The sequence below is a fragment of the Populus trichocarpa genome, chromosome 9, assembly GCF_000002775.5.
Source record: "Populus trichocarpa isolate Nisqually-1 chromosome 9, P.trichocarpa_v4.1, whole genome shotgun sequence".
Lineage (NCBI taxonomy): Eukaryota > Viridiplantae > Streptophyta > Magnoliopsida > Malpighiales > Salicaceae > Populus > Populus trichocarpa.
The window spans coordinates 3828581-3847445 of record NC_037293.2 but is presented as its reverse complement, the minus strand read 5'-3'; the positions used below and the strand labels follow the sequence as shown (position 1 = coordinate 3847445).

General features: G+C 32.6%; 1 protein-coding gene and 2 long non-coding RNA genes across 5 annotated transcripts; all 3 read left to right on the top strand.

Moving 5' to 3' along the window:
- The first annotated feature begins 3406 nt into the window (after window positions 1–3406).
- On the top strand, window positions 3407–4312 carry LOC112328638 (uncharacterized). The gene is made up of 2 exons (XR_002983706.2): window positions 3407–3531; window positions 3619–4312. It is a non-coding gene; the product is annotated as an uncharacterized LOC112328638 (long non-coding RNA).
- A 4301-nt stretch (window positions 4313–8613) lies between these two features.
- Window positions 8614–10807, top strand: LOC7488141 (exocyst complex component EXO70H1). The gene has a single exon (XM_024608368.2). It carries the CDS (start codon window positions 8695–8697, stop codon window positions 10585–10587), a length of 1893 nt encoding a protein of 630 aa, XP_024464136.1. The 5' UTR covers window positions 8614–8694; the 3' UTR covers window positions 10588–10807.
- A 3180-nt stretch (window positions 10808–13987) lies between these two features.
- On the top strand, window positions 13988–15253 carry LOC127905750 (uncharacterized). 3 transcript variants are annotated; one of them, XR_008060073.1, is made up of 2 exons: window positions 13988–14451; window positions 14531–15253. It is a non-coding gene; the product is annotated as an uncharacterized LOC127905750 (long non-coding RNA). The 3 variants fall into 3 exon arrangements; XR_008060074.1 differs by having other exon boundaries at window positions 14526–15253; XR_008060075.1 differs by having other exon boundaries at window positions 14520–15253.
- The last annotated feature ends 3612 nt before the right edge of the window (window positions 15254–18865 follow it).

The window sequence follows — 18865 nt, the reverse complement described above, 5'->3', positions numbered from 1 at the left end:
ACAAAATGGTGGTGTGCCTTCAATGCAGTAATTGAATAGATTTCTGAACATCTAAGATGACATGAAAAGTCATTCATCCAACAATGAGGTTAGAAGTTATTTCTCTTATAACCTTAATCGTTGCTTCCATATTTTATTTTACTTTTACTCTCTATAACTTCTGAAAAATAGTTTTGTTGAAGAATTCTCGAGCTAGTTTTGCCCTAATCTGAAAAGAAAATGTCTTTGTAGGTATTTCCCACCAAAAGCTTCTTTCTTCATCCTTTTCTCCTCGAACAGAAAAATAGACCCAGAAGGAGCTAGATCTTACCCTAAGAATATGGATATTGCTACCTTCGGTAAGGAGTTCAGGTTCTAACCTGAACTAGAGTAAGTAGTAGGGTACATGGGTTTATCAGACTGGGCTCCATAACTAGGGGGTGGAACTTTGACATCAACCTCTAGTAAGGGAGAAAGTAGTTTTCCCTGTCAGAGAAGTTCTTCTCCTATTATTACTAGGGAACCTCATGGGAGAGAAAGGTTGCCTCAGGCCCCTAAAGATGATGCCCTTAACATGCTAGTTATGAAGGGTATGATTTTTGTTACTAGTCGACAGCCAAGAGAGCACATAACTCAAATGCTTGTCAGGATCGAGCATATAAGCCAACTAACCATGGGCTCTACCCAAGATCAATTTGAAATTATAGCCCCCTTTTGTATGTATATAATGGGGGTATTCTTTCCCTATCCAAGAATTTATGAAGAAAGTTTTTAGATATTACAAGTTAGGTCCAGGTCAGTTGCACCCTAACATGTGAATAATCTTATCCACTTTTAATAAGTTTTTTAAGTTTGTTAAAATTAAGCCTATAATCAATTTCTTTTAGACTTGTTATCATTTAGTCGCTGACACTAGTGGTGGCAATGGAATGCATTGATTTTTTTACATTTTTCATCATACCCACATAAGCCATAAAGGGAACTTTACATGGCAAACATGTGTATGTCAAGAAATGGAGGGAATGTGGCTGATAATTAGATATACTAGGCTAGTCAACCCTAGAGATGGGATACAATAGATCTGAGGTTGCTCCTATTATTGTAAGGTACCTCCCTCTAATGTGAATAATAGGCCTCGTCTGAGTTTGGATAAGGAGAAAACACGTGTTGCATTGGCATCAACCTCAAACCGAGTACAACATCCAAGTATAACATGTTGAAAAAAAAAAGGTCTCAATCGGGTTTTGCTGGGTTGTCCGGGTCACGGGTCAACCCGGCGGGTTTTGCCGGGTTTTTGCTTATCCTGGTATTTTACCTTACCTGGACCGGTCTAGCCACCAGGTGACCGGGTCCCGGGTCAACTCGCTGGGTCAGTCCAGGTTTAATAACTATAGTTGCAGCTGCCCGATGTGGGTAATATCTAGTTGAAGAGCTTGGCCCGAATGTCTAAGCCTTAGCCCCCTATCTCCCCATAGTTATGTAAACAACCCTGATCTTGTGAGGTTTATCCTTATATAATGCTTTTCACTCTATGAACTTCATTTTTATAATTCATTTATGTTGACTTGTGTAGTCTACATGGGTCCAACGCCCATAGTTAGAATAATATTTATGAGGGAATCCTCTAGATAATCTGTATGGGTCCTACGCCCATACTTAAAAAAATATTTAAAGTGTCAATCTTTGGCAAGAATTGAACATTGAACTTTGCTTAACCTTAATAAGATTCAGTAGGATTCGCCCCATGTCTTGAACCAAGAGAAAATCTAAGTTGCAAGTATATCCTTATGTGTCAATGAATCTCTCAAACAAGTTGGTGGGATGCCCCTAGCCATTATATGAAGATTGATGTTGTTGCACTAAGGAGACCAAATCAAATCCTTTGAAGAGTTTAGGGCTATTGCTTTAAAGAGGTCGTGCCAATCCTTCCAAGGTGAGGCGTGCAATCACACCATAAAGACTAAGGCCATGTTTGTTTCCCGGAAACTACTTTCCGGGAAACCACTTTCCAAACTTTCCCATGTTTGTTTGCCATTAGAAAAGTTGGTCAACGGAAAACACTTTTCAGTCAAAGAAAAATTTGGCTTGGTTTTCAGGAAAGTATTTTCCTTTTTGGCTGTGTTTGTTTTCCAGAAAGTGGTTTCCGGGAAATCACTTTCCAAACTTTCCTGTGTTTGTTTGTCGTTAGGAAAGTTGGTCAACGAAAAACACTTTCCAGTCAAAGGAAAATTTGGCTTGGTTTTTAGGAAAGTGTTTTCTTGAAAAATTTGGGCGGAAAACACTTTCTGGAAATTGTGAAAAATTTAGAAATGTTATTATTTGCTGATTATATCAAATTTGATCCTTAAACTTTTGATTGCTATATATATTTTGTTTTGAATATTTATTTTTCAATTTCATCTCTTAAAATTTAATTTTTATATTAACTTTGGTCCTTATTTTTATAATTGCTATTTGCTTTTTCCTTATCATTTTTTTATTGAAATTTTTTATCTATCAAATTTGGTCCTCATTCTTTTGATTGTTACTTATTTTATTTGAAATAATTTATGAAATGTTGATTATTATTATTTTAATTTCTTCATCTTTCATTTTTTTTAAAATTTTTTTTAGATTAATTGATCTCTATTATCTTGATTATTATTTATTTTATTTGAGATAATTTATGAAATTATATTTTTTTTCAATTTCATTCTCATTCAACTATTTAATTTGTAAGATTTGTTCCTTATTATTTTAATAAACTTGAGAAAAATAAAATATTAATAAGTTATTTTCCAGCTCATTTTCCATGACATAACCAAACACTGGAAACTGTTTTCCAACTTATTTTTCATTACACTACCAAACATCAGAAAGTAATTCACTTTCCCGGAATTCACTTTCCAAAAGAAAACTACTTTCCAGCAAACAAACGGGGCCTAAGTCAATCCCATTCTTGGGAGGTTGTAGGGCCATTTTCCTTGAGTGATGTCATGGCAATCCCATCATTGGAGATTTGTGCAAATGCACTAAGAAGATTGAGTCAATTCCTTCCAAGGTAAATTATGCAATCACGCTATAAAGACTAAGTCAATTCCATCATTGGACGGTTGAGGGGCCATTTCTTTAGAGTGATGCCATGTTAATCCCATCATTAAAGAGTTGTGCAGTTGTACTATGGAGACCATGGTTGTTAAAATCGCGATTCAACTCGTAAAATCGTACGATTTTACGAGTCAATATAGGCTAAACGTGCTAAATCGTGTACAAAACTCGGAAATGGATAAAATCGGGTGAAATCGCGTAAAAACGCGATTTTACACCCGATTTTACGCATCTGTACCAAAATAGAAAATGTTGCGCCACTGTTCCATCCAGCTCCACGTGTCAAGCAAGTATTGGCCTATTGACTATTACACAGTACACACTCACACGCAGAACAAAAGTTACAAAACCACGGGTCTTTCTTCATCTTTCTTCAGTTTTCAGTCTTTCACACAAGTTAACAACACAGACAGGCAACAACCGGAAAAAATCAAAATCCCTAAGACTAAGTCACTAAATCCTATAGTAAGTCACTGCTGTTTGGGGAGATTTTCAGATATTTTTAAAAAAGAGTACTTTTGTTGATTTGTTCCATCTTTTTTTTTTATGCAGAGCTCCAGAACCGTGCGATCTAACAAAGCAGTTCGAGAAAAGCAGATATCTACACTGATTCCTTTTATCCCAAAACTTGTGTCACGGGTGATTGGAAATTGGAAGAATCGCCTTCTCCAGGTTTGACTCATTCTTTAAGAATTTGCTTGATAACTTCTTCAGTAAATTATGTTGGCTGATGTCTCTCTTGCTTTATGAGATTGTCTTTTGTCACCGTGTCCGGGGTTCTTGGTTATAGATTTTTCTCTTCAAAACTCTACATGTTCTGTGAATGGGTCTCTTCAAATTGCAGACATGTCCATGTCCCCTGTAATGGGTCTCTCACCGAATTTTTATGAATTGATGGGTCTGTGAATGGGTTGCTCACCAAAAACAAGTTTGTGAATGGGTCTCTCATGGGTTTTCTTCTCGTTTGCTTACCCTTAGAGCACAATCAAACATTCCTAACAGCAACAGTCCATCAGAAACTGATGATTCCTCTTCTGCCTCTTCATCAACCGACCCCTTGCTTAGAAAGCTAGAAGATGCAATCCATCGGATCATTGTGCGGCGTGCTGCACCTGATTGGCTACCTTGCTGTTATATTCTATCATTTTGTGTTTTGGATTTAGTGTTTTATTTTAAGAAATTGTTAACTAGTTTACTGATTGTAATTAGTTTTTGAATTTAGTATTATGGTAATTCTTTTTTGATAGCTGGATGTTTAGTATCTAAAATGTTTATGAATTCAGTATTAGTTTCTGAATGCAGTATTAGGTTTTTTTTTATAGCTGGATGTTTAATATCAAAATTAATTATAATTATAAAATGTTTGGATTGATTATAGGGTTGATTGAGTTGATCTTTGAATTGTTAAACTTATGGCATCTAGAAAAAGTGCTTCTGGTAATAGGCTTGATGTGGGATGACAACATGGTATAGATGTTGATAAAATTTTTTGAAGCATGAATTTTTTTTAATGTATTTTAAAATTCCTTACGATTTTACGATCCGTTTTTACGATCCGAGTTTGTGTGGGGCTTTCCGTGCCGTGTTAAAATCGCGATTTTAACAACCTTGATGGAGACCATGTCAATCTCATCTAAGGTAAATTATGCAATTGCACTAGGGAGACTGAGTAAGTAAATTATGCAATGGTTAAATAAGTATCTTTTTAAAGAGAGAGTGCGATGATATTTTAGAGAGAGATGTTCTAAAAACATATATGTAGTAGAGAATGGAGATTTCGAATGTGATACTTGAAGGATTCGCATGGTATATATATAATCCATACATCTTGTCCTTTTGTAAGTAGAAGAAGATAAATAATAATTTCCTTTCGATAGTATCAATAAAGGATAAATATCTCATACACATCATTAATCATGTTTATAAATATCGTTAATATAAAATATCTCTTCAATAGCGAAACACTACCAAAGCCAACTATCATTGGCATTCCTTCTCAATCACCAACAGCTAACCACAAATCATGTTTATAAAAAAAACAAAAAAAAAATGATAATTATCATTAATCATGTTTATAAATATCATTAATATAAAATATCTCTTCAATAGCCAAACACTACCAAAGCCAACGCTATCATTGGCATTCCTTCTCAATCACCGACAGCTAACCACAAATCATGTTTATAAAAAAAACAAAACAAAATGATAATTCTCCCCGGTTGATGGTGCTCTAGGGTTCATTAATAAAAGACGAACTGCACTATTCAGAGAGTGAATCTCATGGCCTGCAGGCCTCCGTCACGAGCATTCTCCACCACTGCAATTTCTATCGCTTCTGAAGTTTGTTTTATCCTCTTTCTTTGTCGTTTTTGGAACGACGTCTCACCAGTACTTGTCTTGGTAGGAAACTATTAAAATTCGAAAGTGATGAAAAAACAAGGCAATATTCCAGCATACTGAATGGATCTTTTGTTTGTTCGTTTCCGGTCTTGCAGACTGTTTCTTGAAGACATCTCCTAAAAACAATGCATTTTCTATATTATGAATCTATTTTATACCTAAATGCTCTCATCGCGAAGTTGACCCAAAAAAAAAAGGACAGTCAAACAAAATATTTGAAGCCTAGAAATTCTGCCCTTCATCGGTTAGTTGAAAGATGACTCAGTTTTCACGTGTGATGACGATGGACATTCCGTCAATTTATAATAAAATAAAAGTACTTGAAGATTAATTAACGTTGCTGTAACAAGTTTCATACTTCCATCTTTACTTGTCTTTTTTTTTTTTTTTTTAATTTGATACTTATTTTTTTATTTTTAATTTTGTTTTTCTTTATCATGTTATAAAAGTATAATTTATTTTTAATTTTATCATTTAATCTAAATTTATGGTATATTATTTTTATCAATTTTATCCTCATTTTTTTGATATTTTTTCCTTTAATGAAAGTTATTTTTCTTTTTAATTTCACACTTCAATCAAGAATTTATTTTTATTTTTTATGTTATTTTTTATACTTATTTTTTTATTGTTTTCTAGATACTTTTGCTAAATTAATTCTTCTTTTTAATTTCATCCTTCAATCAAATATAAAATTTATTTTGTATTTTAATTTTAATTCTTATTCTTTTAATTTTAATTTTTTTTTGTTTTTGAATCATTTTGTATAATTGGATTTTTTTTCAATTTTAGCTTTCAATATTTGATTTATTCGGAATTAATATTTTTTTTAAAAAAGGGCTTTGTGATTTTTTCTTATCGGATTATTTCGATCTCATGATCTGAATTATGAGTTTGACTTTGTCAACTTGGGTTGGGGTTATAAGTTTATTGTAAGTTAACGAGGGCTAGTTATTTTAAATCTTTTTTTTATTCTATTTCATCAATTCATATTTAATAGGCTGAGAATTAAGTCATATGTTTTTTTTTTAAAATATTTTTTCTCCATAATGATCAATTTTTTTAAAAACACAATCCATGTTAATTTGTTGTTATTTTTTCTAATCATCTAATTAAACTAAAATTAATTTATTTGACCCAGATCCATGAAGAGTCATGAATTTTTCTTCTTTTTAAAAACACTTTTGTGGAAATTGAACACTATATTTTAAACAAAAGTTATAATCTAGCTCTAGGATATAGAATAATTGTTTTTTTTTTTACAATGGACTCGTATATTACAACTTGCAGCTGCAATGGGTTCAAGTCAAATGATTGGTATTTCACAGCAAGCAAAATTAGTCAGCTGCTCCGTTACCAATAAAACAATTCAACAATATTAATAGTCTATCTCTCAATTAAGCCAATGAATTTTCAAAACCCAGAGCTTTTTGTTATTTCAAGCAATATATAATGGGATCAAATAGAGATGTTGTTTTGAAGAGTAAGTTGAACAAAGGAACAATTCAAGCAAATGAGGAAAAGCTGACTATTTGCTTTAATCTTGTGGGTTTGGTCAAACTTGCCGTATAAACCTACCCCAGCACTTGCCATCTTGGAATAGCCCGTCACTGGAGAATGAAAGAACAACAGCAATTTAATCACGATAAATTCACTGTTCTCTCTCCGTTGACCACGTACACAGGGAGCGTGCCGCTTTTTGTGCTTCTTCAAACCCATTATTTTGACCATACCTTTGCATCAAGTTTCCTGTCACTAAAACCAGAGCATCTTTTTCACAAAAAGGAAAAAGAAAATGTAGATTACTGAAGAAGGAAAAGGAAAAAAAGAACAAAAATGGTAGCAAATTTAAGAGCTGGGAGTGGGATCTGGGGAGATAGTGGACGACATAGCCAGAAAATATCACAAGAAGGAAAAAGGGGAAAGATGTTCTTATCCTAATGTATTTAAAAAAGGAAAAATATATGTTTTACACTTATATTTATGCAGATCAGGAAAAATGATTATACAAATTTAACTAATCGATCCTAATCCGATCAAGAAAAGTAATTATACAATTTAACCCATCAACTGGTTGTCAATCGGTAAATTAATTTCTTTGTTTTTTTTTAAATTTAAAAATCTTATTTATTTTCAAAGAGAATTGATGTGGATAAATAAAATATAAAAGGAAATCTCAGTTATGCCAAAAAAAAAGAAGGGTTTTGTAAGATTTCCCTGAGAAAGTGGATGACATAGTTTGAGATTATCACAAAATAATATTTAATACCTGTGTAATAGATATTTTGTTCCTTATAAATATTGTCATGATAAAATTACTTTCTAGTCTCTCAACTCAAGAAAAAAACAAGATTCAAGTGTTATAAATATCCCTTGAACTATTAGGTAAAAGTAAAACTTTTTTTTACATTAAAAAGATACAGATTCAGCATAACAATCATAATCTTATAATTTAAAACTTTTTAAATTAATTTTTTAATGTTTTAAAATTATTTTAATGTTTAAGTATTAAAAATTAATTTTAAAAAAATTATTTTAATATAATTTAAATAAAAAATATTTAAAAAAACAACTACTGTTGCATTAACAAACAAAACAACAGAAAATAAATTACGCAAGGAGCTACACAGGTTGGCAACAGGGTGTTTCTCAACAATGGAAACCATGACGGCTTCATTTCATGAAAGGGCTAGAAGAAATGCTAGAGAGTTACTGAATTGGAGACCTATTCTACGGTTTCAAATACGTCAAAAACTTCGAGTTACGCAGCGGGCATGCTGTTTGAAGCAGTAATAGATGTCATATATATATCTTTTTCGACGACAGAATCAATCATCTCTTTCATCATACGTAGTCGTAGTGTATTATTATATATATATATATATATATATATATATATATATATATATATATATATATATATATATATATCCAAACCATACAAGCTCTCCAAGCGAAAGGGCGCCATTTCAAATACAGACAGAATCATAACGCGTGGATTCGTAGACATTTTCAAACCATCTTCCATCCTATTAATTTCTTTGCGTGGCTTCCAACATGCCTCGTCTCTATAAATATCACTTCACTGATGTATCTGTAACCAAATCAAAACTTCCCTCGAAACTAGACTCTCTCTCTTCTCTCTCAACTCAGCAAGAAATCAAGTGTTCTCATAATCTCATCTCTTGCTCTTTCTTAGACAAAGTGTAATTGATTTTGATATCTTATATGCCTAGAAAAGGTATGAGGACTATATTGTTCAAACCATCACCTTCTAGATCACCTACTCGATCTACACCTCATCGCCACACATTCTCAGATACATTAATGGATGACAATGTCGAGAATGCACGAGAACTCATTTCTAAGTGGGATGCCTCCCGTTCCTCCAGCCTCCACTGTGTCGACGACGCCAATCTCTTCGCATCAGATAATCGCTACGAAGCCCAACAGTACCTGAACTCGATCAAAGACCTCCAGACTGCCATGCAATATTACATCTCCCAAGACCCCACCTCGGACAAGCTGGTTCTCGCTCAAAATCTCATGCAAATTGCCATGAAGAGACTCGAGAAGGAGTTTTACATCATTTTGAAGTCCAGGAGGCAGCATCTCGATCCTGAATCCGTGTCCAGAACGTCAAGATCAAGCGTTTCTGAATTTGAGGATGAGTCTGAGGATGACGAATTGTCAAGAGTCGGAGAAGATTCCATATCTGAAGTAGAGCTCGTTTCCATGGATGCCATGAAAGATTTGAAGGCGATTGCTGAATGCATGATTGGTGCTGGTTATGGAAAAGAATGTGTCAAGATATTCAAGATCATTCGTAAATCAGTTGTTGATGAGGCCTTGTATCATCTGAACGTTGAAAGCAGGTTGAGCCTGGCACAGATTCAAAAGATGGACTGGGAGGTTCTGGAAGTTAAAATCAAGGCCTGGTTAAATGCAGTCAAGGTCGCAGTTAAAACTCTATTTTATGGTGAAAGAGTTCTCTCTGACCATGTTTTTTCTTCTTCTCCTTCGTTGAAAGAGTCCTGCTTTGCCGATATAACAAGAGAAGGTGCCTTGTCTCTCTTTGTATTCCCTGAAAACGTAGCCAAGTGCAAGAAAGCTCCTGAGAGAATTTTCCGCACCCTTGACCTCTACGAAGCAATCGCCGATCTCTGGGCTGAAATCGAACCCATCTTTGATTTAGAATCAACCTCAACCATCAGACAACAGGTCATTAACTCACTAAACAAGCTCGGGGAGGCAGTCTGCGCAATTCTAACAGAATTCGAGACTGCAATCTCAAAATTCAACTCAAAAGCAGCAGTGCCTGGTGGTGGCATTCATCCTCTAACACGTTACGTAATGAACTACATCACTTTCCTCACTGACTACAGTGGCGTACTTACCGACATCCTTGCTGATTGGCCTCTAACAGTACCATCACCTTTACCAGAAGCATACTTCGGTAGCCCCGTGTCCGCTGATGGCACGAGTACCTCATCTATATCAATAAGATTAGCATGGCTGATTCTTGTTATGCTATGCAAACTCGACGGCAAAGCTGAGATGTACAAAGATGTGGCACTCTCGTATCTATTCCTCGCAAACAATCTTCAATATGTGGTAAACAAAGTCCAGAAATCCAACCTAAAGTTACTCCTTGGTGATGAATGGATGGAGAAGCACGAGGAAAAGGTACGGCAATATGCGTCCAATTATGAACGCATGGGATGGAGCAAAGTTTTTGCTGCTCTACCGGATGCTAATGATAATCAGATGACAGCCCCTCAAGTCACTGAGTGTTTTAAGAGATTTAATTCTTCTTTCGAAGAGGCTTATAACAACCAAGCTTCATGGGTTGTTTCCGATTCCAAACTGAGAGACCAGATAAAAGTTTCGGTTGCCAGAAAGCTTGTACCGGTATACCGGGAATTTTATGGCAAGTATCGGCAATTGGTGGCGAGGAAGGAAGGGATTGTCAGATTTGCACCTGATGATTTGGAGAATTACCTGTCAGATTTGCTTTTCGGGACTGGAGGTTCAGGGAGCAACCTGTCATTATCAACATCTTCTTCTGTCTCGTCATTTTCCTCGTCTTCGGGTCACTCTCGGGGCGGTCGAAGTCGTTGAGCGGCCGTCCATTTCCTATTATTATTATTCTTATTAGCCGTCCTGGCCCGAGGGAACCTTGGAGCCCGTGTTTCTTGTGAATAAAAAAAGAAATAATAACAACGATAATTAAATTAAAGATGGGTGAATAGCATTTTAACAAGCGAGCAAGTCACCCAGTTGACTGCTTATGATATTGTGAAGACAGTTTTTTTTATTAAAGAATATTATTCTTTCATTTTTTGTTTTTTTTTTAAGATGTATTAATTTTAATTAAAAAATTAGTGGATGATTGTGAGTATTTTAATAATTATTTTTATTTGAAAATATATTAAAATAATAATTTTTTATTTTAAAAAAATTATTTTTAATACCACAATATGAAAATACTAAAATAAAATTAATTTAAAACTAAAAAATTAAAAAAAAATGTGTTGCTTGGGAGATTGCTTTCTTCGGAATTGAAAAAACAGTAAAGAGCCAATAAAAAACACATTACACCAGCCAGCCAAGCAGTCCATTCAACCATTGTGAGTAATCTCAAGAACTATTGTCTTCAAGATCTTGATTTTGCTACTGCAAATTGATGCCTTGGCTACTCTCATGATCCTTCCTGCTGCTGCTGCTGCTTTTCATTTCCTTAATTCCTGTAGCATTCTACTTGCTTTAACCGCTAGCTCTTAATTAAGCTTATTGCAATATTCCCAACATGTATCATCGCCGTCTGCATTTTGTTTTTCTCGCAACTTGCTGTCGCCATTAACTGGGTGTCTTGATCTTTTCCTTCCTCCCCATCTTTTCTTGAATATCTATTGCAGCAAGTTACGTGACCGCTTCTGTGTTCTTGTTGAGTTTTCTATATATTCACATGGCTACTACCATGTTAATTTGCTTTAAAAAGAAAACAAATCTCTTCTTCTTCTCTCTCTCTCTCTCTCTCTCTCTCTCACGCAACATGTCCAAGTTTTTTTATTAATTTTTTTTTTCAGAAAGATTATTTTGGTTAATATGCACCTTCAAGGACTTTCTTCGTTTAACAAAAATATGAATCACTTCAGTACTGAGGAAATTAATTGAAGGTCAAAGGATAAAACTATAGATCTTGAAAGGAAGGCATGCTAAAATGCTAGCTTCTCCATTTTCTGCTTTCTAAATTTTTTTCAAACTAAAAAATGATGCTAAAAAAATTTATACCACCTGCGGTGAAGTGCTTAGTCATGTAGCTAGCTAGTATCAAAATTATATAATGTTGGGGTTTAATTCATATACTATTAATTTATATATATATTGTTCAAGGATCTCACTTGAACTTATTGAAGAAAAAAACTTTGTAATATGTTTAAGGACTATTTTGTACAATTTATAAGTTGAGGGATTGCTTTGTATTTGGTACTAAGAGCATAAGACTAAAGTAAATATTAGATCTAGGATGAAAGTTATCAATTTGGAAATATTAAAATTTACATGGCTAATGATTTGAGGGAAGATTAAGAGCTCATTTGACTTAGTTAATGACAAATCTAAACTTGCTTTCTGGAAGGAAAAAAATAAAAATCAGGCTGAGTAGGAGGCCTAACTTACAAACCTTTTCAATCATTAACAAAAGCTAAAATCCTAAATCCTTTGGAAAAACATTGTTCATCAGACTTAATGACAATGTTTCCTAAAATATTGTAATAATAGTTTCACCTTTAACATAAAAATCATCGAACTGGTTATAAAGAGAGTTAGAATCTTTTCATAAAGCTTATTAACCATTACTAAATTAATTGAGGATAAATATTTTTTTTTATTTTAAAAACATAGCGAAACAGTTAAAATATTATTGAAAACAATAATTTATAAATTGATGTTCGGGGACTTATTAGTATTTTTCCACTATTTTTTTGTTATTATTATATTAGTTGAATGACATTTTGTATTTGAATAAATATAAAAATATAATTAAAAAATAAAAAATAAATAGTATGTGCAACACACGTGTTAGCATGTTGGGGGTGCCCATGCCTTTAGACAACATGTGTGGCACCTCTCGACAACCAAAACTCCAATTTTTTATTGTGTCATTAGAAACCCTGCACCGTTCTCTTTCTGCTAGGGCGATGTGTGTCGGTGTTGAGGCTAACAATATTTTCTTTTTCTTCCTCTTGTTTTCCTCTCATTCCCTCGAAATTCGCACTAGTTATGGAAAAATTCAAAGTTACCCTCTTATTTATTGAGATTTCAACTTTGATCCTTATTATTTTGATTTTTAATTTTTGTTCCTGACCTTTTAGTAAAATTCTAATTTGTTTTTAATTTTATCTTTCAATACCTTGATTTGTTATTTTTTTCTAATTTAGTGCTCACTCTTTTGATTTTTGTTTTGGATCTTTTTGTTAAATTGATTTTTTTTTCAATTTCATCATTCAATAAAAAGTTTACAGTTGTCCTCTAATTTATTTTTTGTTTAAATTTTGATCCTCGTTATGTTAATTGTTCTTTGGTTAAATTGATTCTTATTTTCTATTTCACTATTCAATAAAAAAGATTTAGTGGTCCTCTAATTTATTTTATATTTCCATGTTGAACTTTATATTTTTATTGATATTTTTTATTGCTATTTTTTGTTTTGGATCTTTTTGTATAATTTTTTTTTCAATTTCATCCTTCAACATTTAATTGGTTCAATTTCACTTTTCAATCAAAAGATTTTAGTTGTCCTTTAATTTATTTTATATTTCAATGTTGATATTTTTTTCTTAATTGCTATTTTTTTTTGTTTTGGATCCTTTTGTATTGTTTTTTTTTTCTCCAATTCCATCATTCAATAAATTGATTGGTTAAGGATTAGACTTTATGGTTTTTTTAAATGGGGTGCTTCCGGTCTAATGACTCGGATTACATGATTGAAAAGTTAATGCAAGTTGACATCGTTTTTTCACTTATTTTCTTTTTCGATTTCATCATTCAATATCAGTTATTTTTTTTTTAAAAAAATAGGTATTGTGGTTTTCTTCGTTTTCTTTTCTATTAGGATATCCTGATTTTATTAGCAGAGCTGCGAATTTAACAAGTTGGCTTGATTCTTTTACAAGATCTTTTAAAAAAAATAATTTTTTTTCAAATATTATTTTATATAAAAAATAATAATATTTTGACCCAACGACGTATTGTGGGTCTACGTCTAGTAAGGGCTAATTGGTCTAAAAGTGATCATCTTGAATAATATTAAACAACATAAGAGTGCAAGCATATACTTACATATTAAAATCTCTTTGACGAACATATAAAAAAGGGCGTGCAAAAAAAACTAAAAAATAAATTAAATTAAAAAAACAAAAAACTTATAAAAAAAAAACCAAACTGACAAAAAAAAAACCAGAATTAATTGATTAAAAACCCCATAAAAAAATTGGTAATTGAAATCAATTGAACCGAACTGAATGAGTTTAACCAACATTAAACCCTCCTATAAAATGCTAACATGTATACAAGGAAACCCTGAAATTAAGCCCTTACTCAGTCCTGATCACACATCCCTTTTCTCGTTCTATCTCGATCTTCTAGTTCCACCACTAGATCACTCACACGAACAATCTCTCTCCATCGTCTACCACCACAGACACAGTAGCTCCAATCTATCTAGAGATAAAATCAAATTTATCTCTCTCTGTTATTGTTTTCGACTTTCTGCTTTAGATTTGTTTTTAAGCCATGATTTTTCTTCTCAATTAGTTTCTTACTATTAAGCCATGTTCTGACTTTTCTGAGTTGGTTTTGCTATTAATACTGTTATTTTTATTTCATTAAGTGTTTGCTGTTGATTTAATTTATGGGTTGGTTTTGTTGTTGTCAACATTGGCCTTTCAGCTAGGGTGTAGACTTTGCAAGATCCTCTACTGGGTAAGAATGTTTCCTTTTATTTTTATCCATTATATATCCTATTTTGACTTGAAAATTGTCCTGTTAAGATCTAGCTCAGAGGATTACGCTGGATGCGGTCACAAATCACACCTGAGTTATTGGGGATGATGGACCGATTCCTCAGTATTTGTGTTGGTGCACGCGTAGTAGCATGTAGAGGGAACCATCTGATGGGAGCAACAACAACATTAATGGAACTCCAGTTTCTCCTTTTATTTTGACTTATCCTTTTCAACTCTAGCTATTGATTCTTTGGTCAATATTAATTATAATCGGTAGCGGGAACAAGTTTCAAAAGAAGGATTTACTCTCAAAATAATTATATATATTGCTTAATGGCCTTATTTATTTATGGGGGAGTGGGAAAACCCATTAAATATTTGTGGTGTTTGTTTTTTTCCAGATCCGAGGAACTCGAGACAACACTGATGGAGATGGTCCACCAAGATAATCGATGACAGTTATGTGCGAAGCTATATTCAAGATTGATTCAAACAACCGTTATTGCTTTTGAATACATGACAAAATAGGTTAATGTTCTGGTTTCCATGAAAAGCACTTAAATGAGGTTTTGTTGCAGGGAAAGATCTGATGTCTATCAAGAAATCTTTCAACAACGTTGTTAATGTGCTTCTTCACTATGAAGATTTATGTTCTTGGTGTGGTTTGTTTTTGACAATATCAGCTTCTTTGTTGTTCAGTTTTTAAGCCATGTGAAGGCAACTACTTTTTTATTTATTTGTTAAGTTTGTCATGCTTTACAAATTTGGATTTTTATTAATTTGTTGGTGTGTGTTGTGAAATTTCTCATGCCATTGGAGATTTGAGGAAATAGAAATCTAATAAAAGAAAATTGGATAACTAGAATAGGCTTTTTAAAACAATTACAAGGCTTTGAAAAGCCCATCAAAATATCATACAAGGCCCAAAATAAATCACAAAACAACCCAAAAATAGCCTAAAAAATTAAATTGGTTTTTTTTTCCAGGTTTTTTTACTTGAATTGGTTTTGATTTTTAATTTAAAAAATAAAAAATTTTGGTTTGATTTTTTATTTTAGATAAAAATTAAATCGAAGAGGTGATAAAAAAACCAAAAAACTGGTTAAACAGAGGAAACCAAAAAAAAATAACTGAAAAAACCAAACCGTGAAAAAAAACCGATTATAATTTTTTAAAAAATAACCGATTCAGTTCGGTTCGATTTCAATTTTATAAGCATAAAATAAAAAATCTAAAAAAATCGAGCCAAATCGAAAAAACCAAGTCAAACTGGTTTGAACTAGTTTTTATTTTGAAAAATCAAATCAAATTAAAACTGGTCAATTTCAACTGATTTCCAGTATTTTTTAAAATTTCAACTGATTTCCAGTATTTTTTAAATTTTTGTTAAGTGTTTTTTTTAATATAAAAAACAAAACAAAATAAAAATAATTATGGAAGTGTTTGAATGCCAGCCTGCCAACTTTGACTTCCAAACCGAAGTCCCATATGCGATTTGCACACGTTCAGCCCAATAGACTTTTTGCTTGAAGAAGTATGATAAAGATATAAAATCTAATTTTAACCTTAGCTTAAACTTTTGGATTTACTAATTTTCTTGATATTAAAATGCTGAACATCACATTAACACAAGAAAATGTCTTCATCGGAGAGTTTTTTTTTTTTTTTCAATTCTTTTTATACATAGATAGCATCACATGTATATACAGTTTCAGTACCTTTTCTTCCAAGTTGAAGTCATGGAATGCTTAGATATCAGCCACCAATATTGCTTCGAGGACTTCATTTTCCCCGTGAATGATGAAACAAGTGGACTCTTTGCTTCCTTATCTATGGTTGCTTATATTAGTTGAACTGGTTTTCTTGTGGAGAATCACATCCTTGCTAGTATTGTTTCAACCAGCTTATCTGTTCCCACCATTAATGCCTGAAAATCTTAGTGTAGAAATTTCTCTGTTCTGGGTTGTTCAGACTTTCTGATCTAGTTTTTTTATTTATTTATCTCAACCCAAGTATTTAGAATTCTATTAGAGTCTAATTAATCCGGTAAAGTTGGGTCGGTCTACTAATGTACTGTATTTACAGATTTAAATTTAAAATTTTATTTAAAAAACAAGCATTGATCCACTTGAATCAAAATTAAGATGATTAGCAATGAAAGAGACACGGATTAAGCTAAAGTCAAGAGGCACTTCCCATCTGAAGATAAGCATTCCCTTAGCCTTTGCAGCCAAGATTCAAAGAGATCACTGAACTATTGAGCTCAAGTATATGCATGATTCCCATGCTAGCTGGGAGTTGACTTAATTTGTAGCAGTTTCCATGATCAATCAAAATACGGTTTAAATTTCGTAGTCATTAAATCTTTAAGTAGAAGAACATGATTTGGTCTCAATCTTGACTCCCATCAATCGATTGCAACAGCTAGAACAAAGCAGATCCAGCATACCTAACAATTACACGCTATCAATTAATCACACACTAAGTCAAGCTATAAATGCCAAGTTGCCAACATATTGAGGGCATTAATGGCGGCAAAGGCCAGCTCTTTGCCTTTCAATTCACAGGGCTGCATGTCGTCTGAGGGGTCTGCCTGCCTGCCTTCCCCATGAAATATTTTGCAAATAAACGCGTCATAACAGTAAAGAAATTAATACAGCAAGAGAATGCATGCAAGGATAGATGCAGAGAATACCTCTGCAATGGCGAGCTAGCAAGCTTGAGTGATTTAATCACCGAACATTTGGTAAGCATCTAGCTTGCTAGAAAATCGATCTATTATTAATCACGTACTTATGAGCACGCTAATATTGAGGTTCTTTCTTTCTTTTTGAAAGCAAAACTTACCTGTTATTATCGCCTCATTATTTGTGATTCCGGCTGTTTGGTGATGAGTAATAGTTTATGGATCGAGAGAGAGTGTAATCTCTATCAACTACCTTATCTTTCTTAAATGATGCTAACTACATTGGGTAAGCTACCAATGTGGACCAGTGGTTTCTATTTAAGAAGGCATATGGAATTTTTTAAGTCAAAGCACATGCATGATGATCTTTATAGATAGATAGATAGAGAGATAGATAGATAGAGATACAATTATTGTAAGCAGAAAAAATAAATATTAAATATTGATTAAAAATGTGCACGCGACATATATGAATTATTGATTTCGATGGACACTTTTTTTTGTTGTTAGCAAATTTACTCATTATTTTATTTTAACATATACTAAAACGCATCAGTGTTTTACTGTAGACTACACAGTACAGTCCACTGTAAAACACTGATGCATTTATTTTATTTTTTTAATTTTTTTTCTGTTTTTTTTTCATTTTTAATGTCTTTCGGGTTTTTTTTTTGCTTTTTTCTTTGTTTTTTTCTTTTAATGAATTTTTTTTGTTTAATTTGTTTTGTTAATGTTAAATTTATTTTATTTAGTTATAAGACTCTCATGACACAGATCCCGGGTTTAACGGGTTAACCTGATTTGACGAGTTAACTCAAAATTTTTTTTTTGTTTTTTTTCGTTTTAATTAATTTTTTTCGTTTAGTTTGTTAATGTTGAATTTCTTTCTATTTAACTATCAGACTTTCATGACATGTATCCCGGGTTTGACGGGTTGACCTGGTTTTGAACTGCACAGTGCAGTCTACAGTCCAAAGGTTGAGCTGTCTTTTTTCTTTTTCATTTTTTTTCCTGTTTTTATTTTTATTTTATTTTTTTGTTTTTTATGCCTTTCGGATTTTTTTTTTGCTTTTTTCTTTGTTTTTTTTCTTTTAATGAATTTTTTTGTTTAATTTGTTTTGTTAATGTTAAATTTTTTTTATTTAGTTATAAGACTCTCATGACACAGATCCCGGGTTTAACGGGTTAACTTGATTTGACGAGTTAACTCAAAAAATTTTTTCGTTTTTTTTCATTTAGTTTGTTAATGTTGAATTTCTTTCTATTTAACTATCAGACTTTCATGACATGTATCCCGGGTTTGACGGGTTGACCTGATTTTGAACTGCACAGTGCAGTCTACAGTCTACAGTCAAAGCACATGCATGATGATCTTTATAGATAGAGAGATAGATAGATAGAGATACAATTATTGTAAGCAGAAAAAATAAATATTAAATATTGATTAAAAATGTGCACGCGACATATATGAATTATTGATTTCGATGGACACTTTGTTTTTGTTAGCAAATTAATTAACTCATAATTCTATAAGAAATTCTAAACCGTGTCGATTTCACTGTAGATAAAAACATTGTGTTTTCTTTTACATATATATATTATTTTGATAATCAAACTTTTAGCTTTGACAATTTCATCCTTTTATGATCAAACTGAATGTCAATCACTTCAAATTTAGTTAGGTTGGGTAAAATTAAAAGAAATA

Excerpts from the sequence above, each read along its gene's own strand:
- LOC7488141 (XM_024608368.2), top strand. The coding sequence starts at position 8,695 with ATGCCTAGAAAAGGTATGAGGACTATATTGTTCAAACCATCACCTTCT.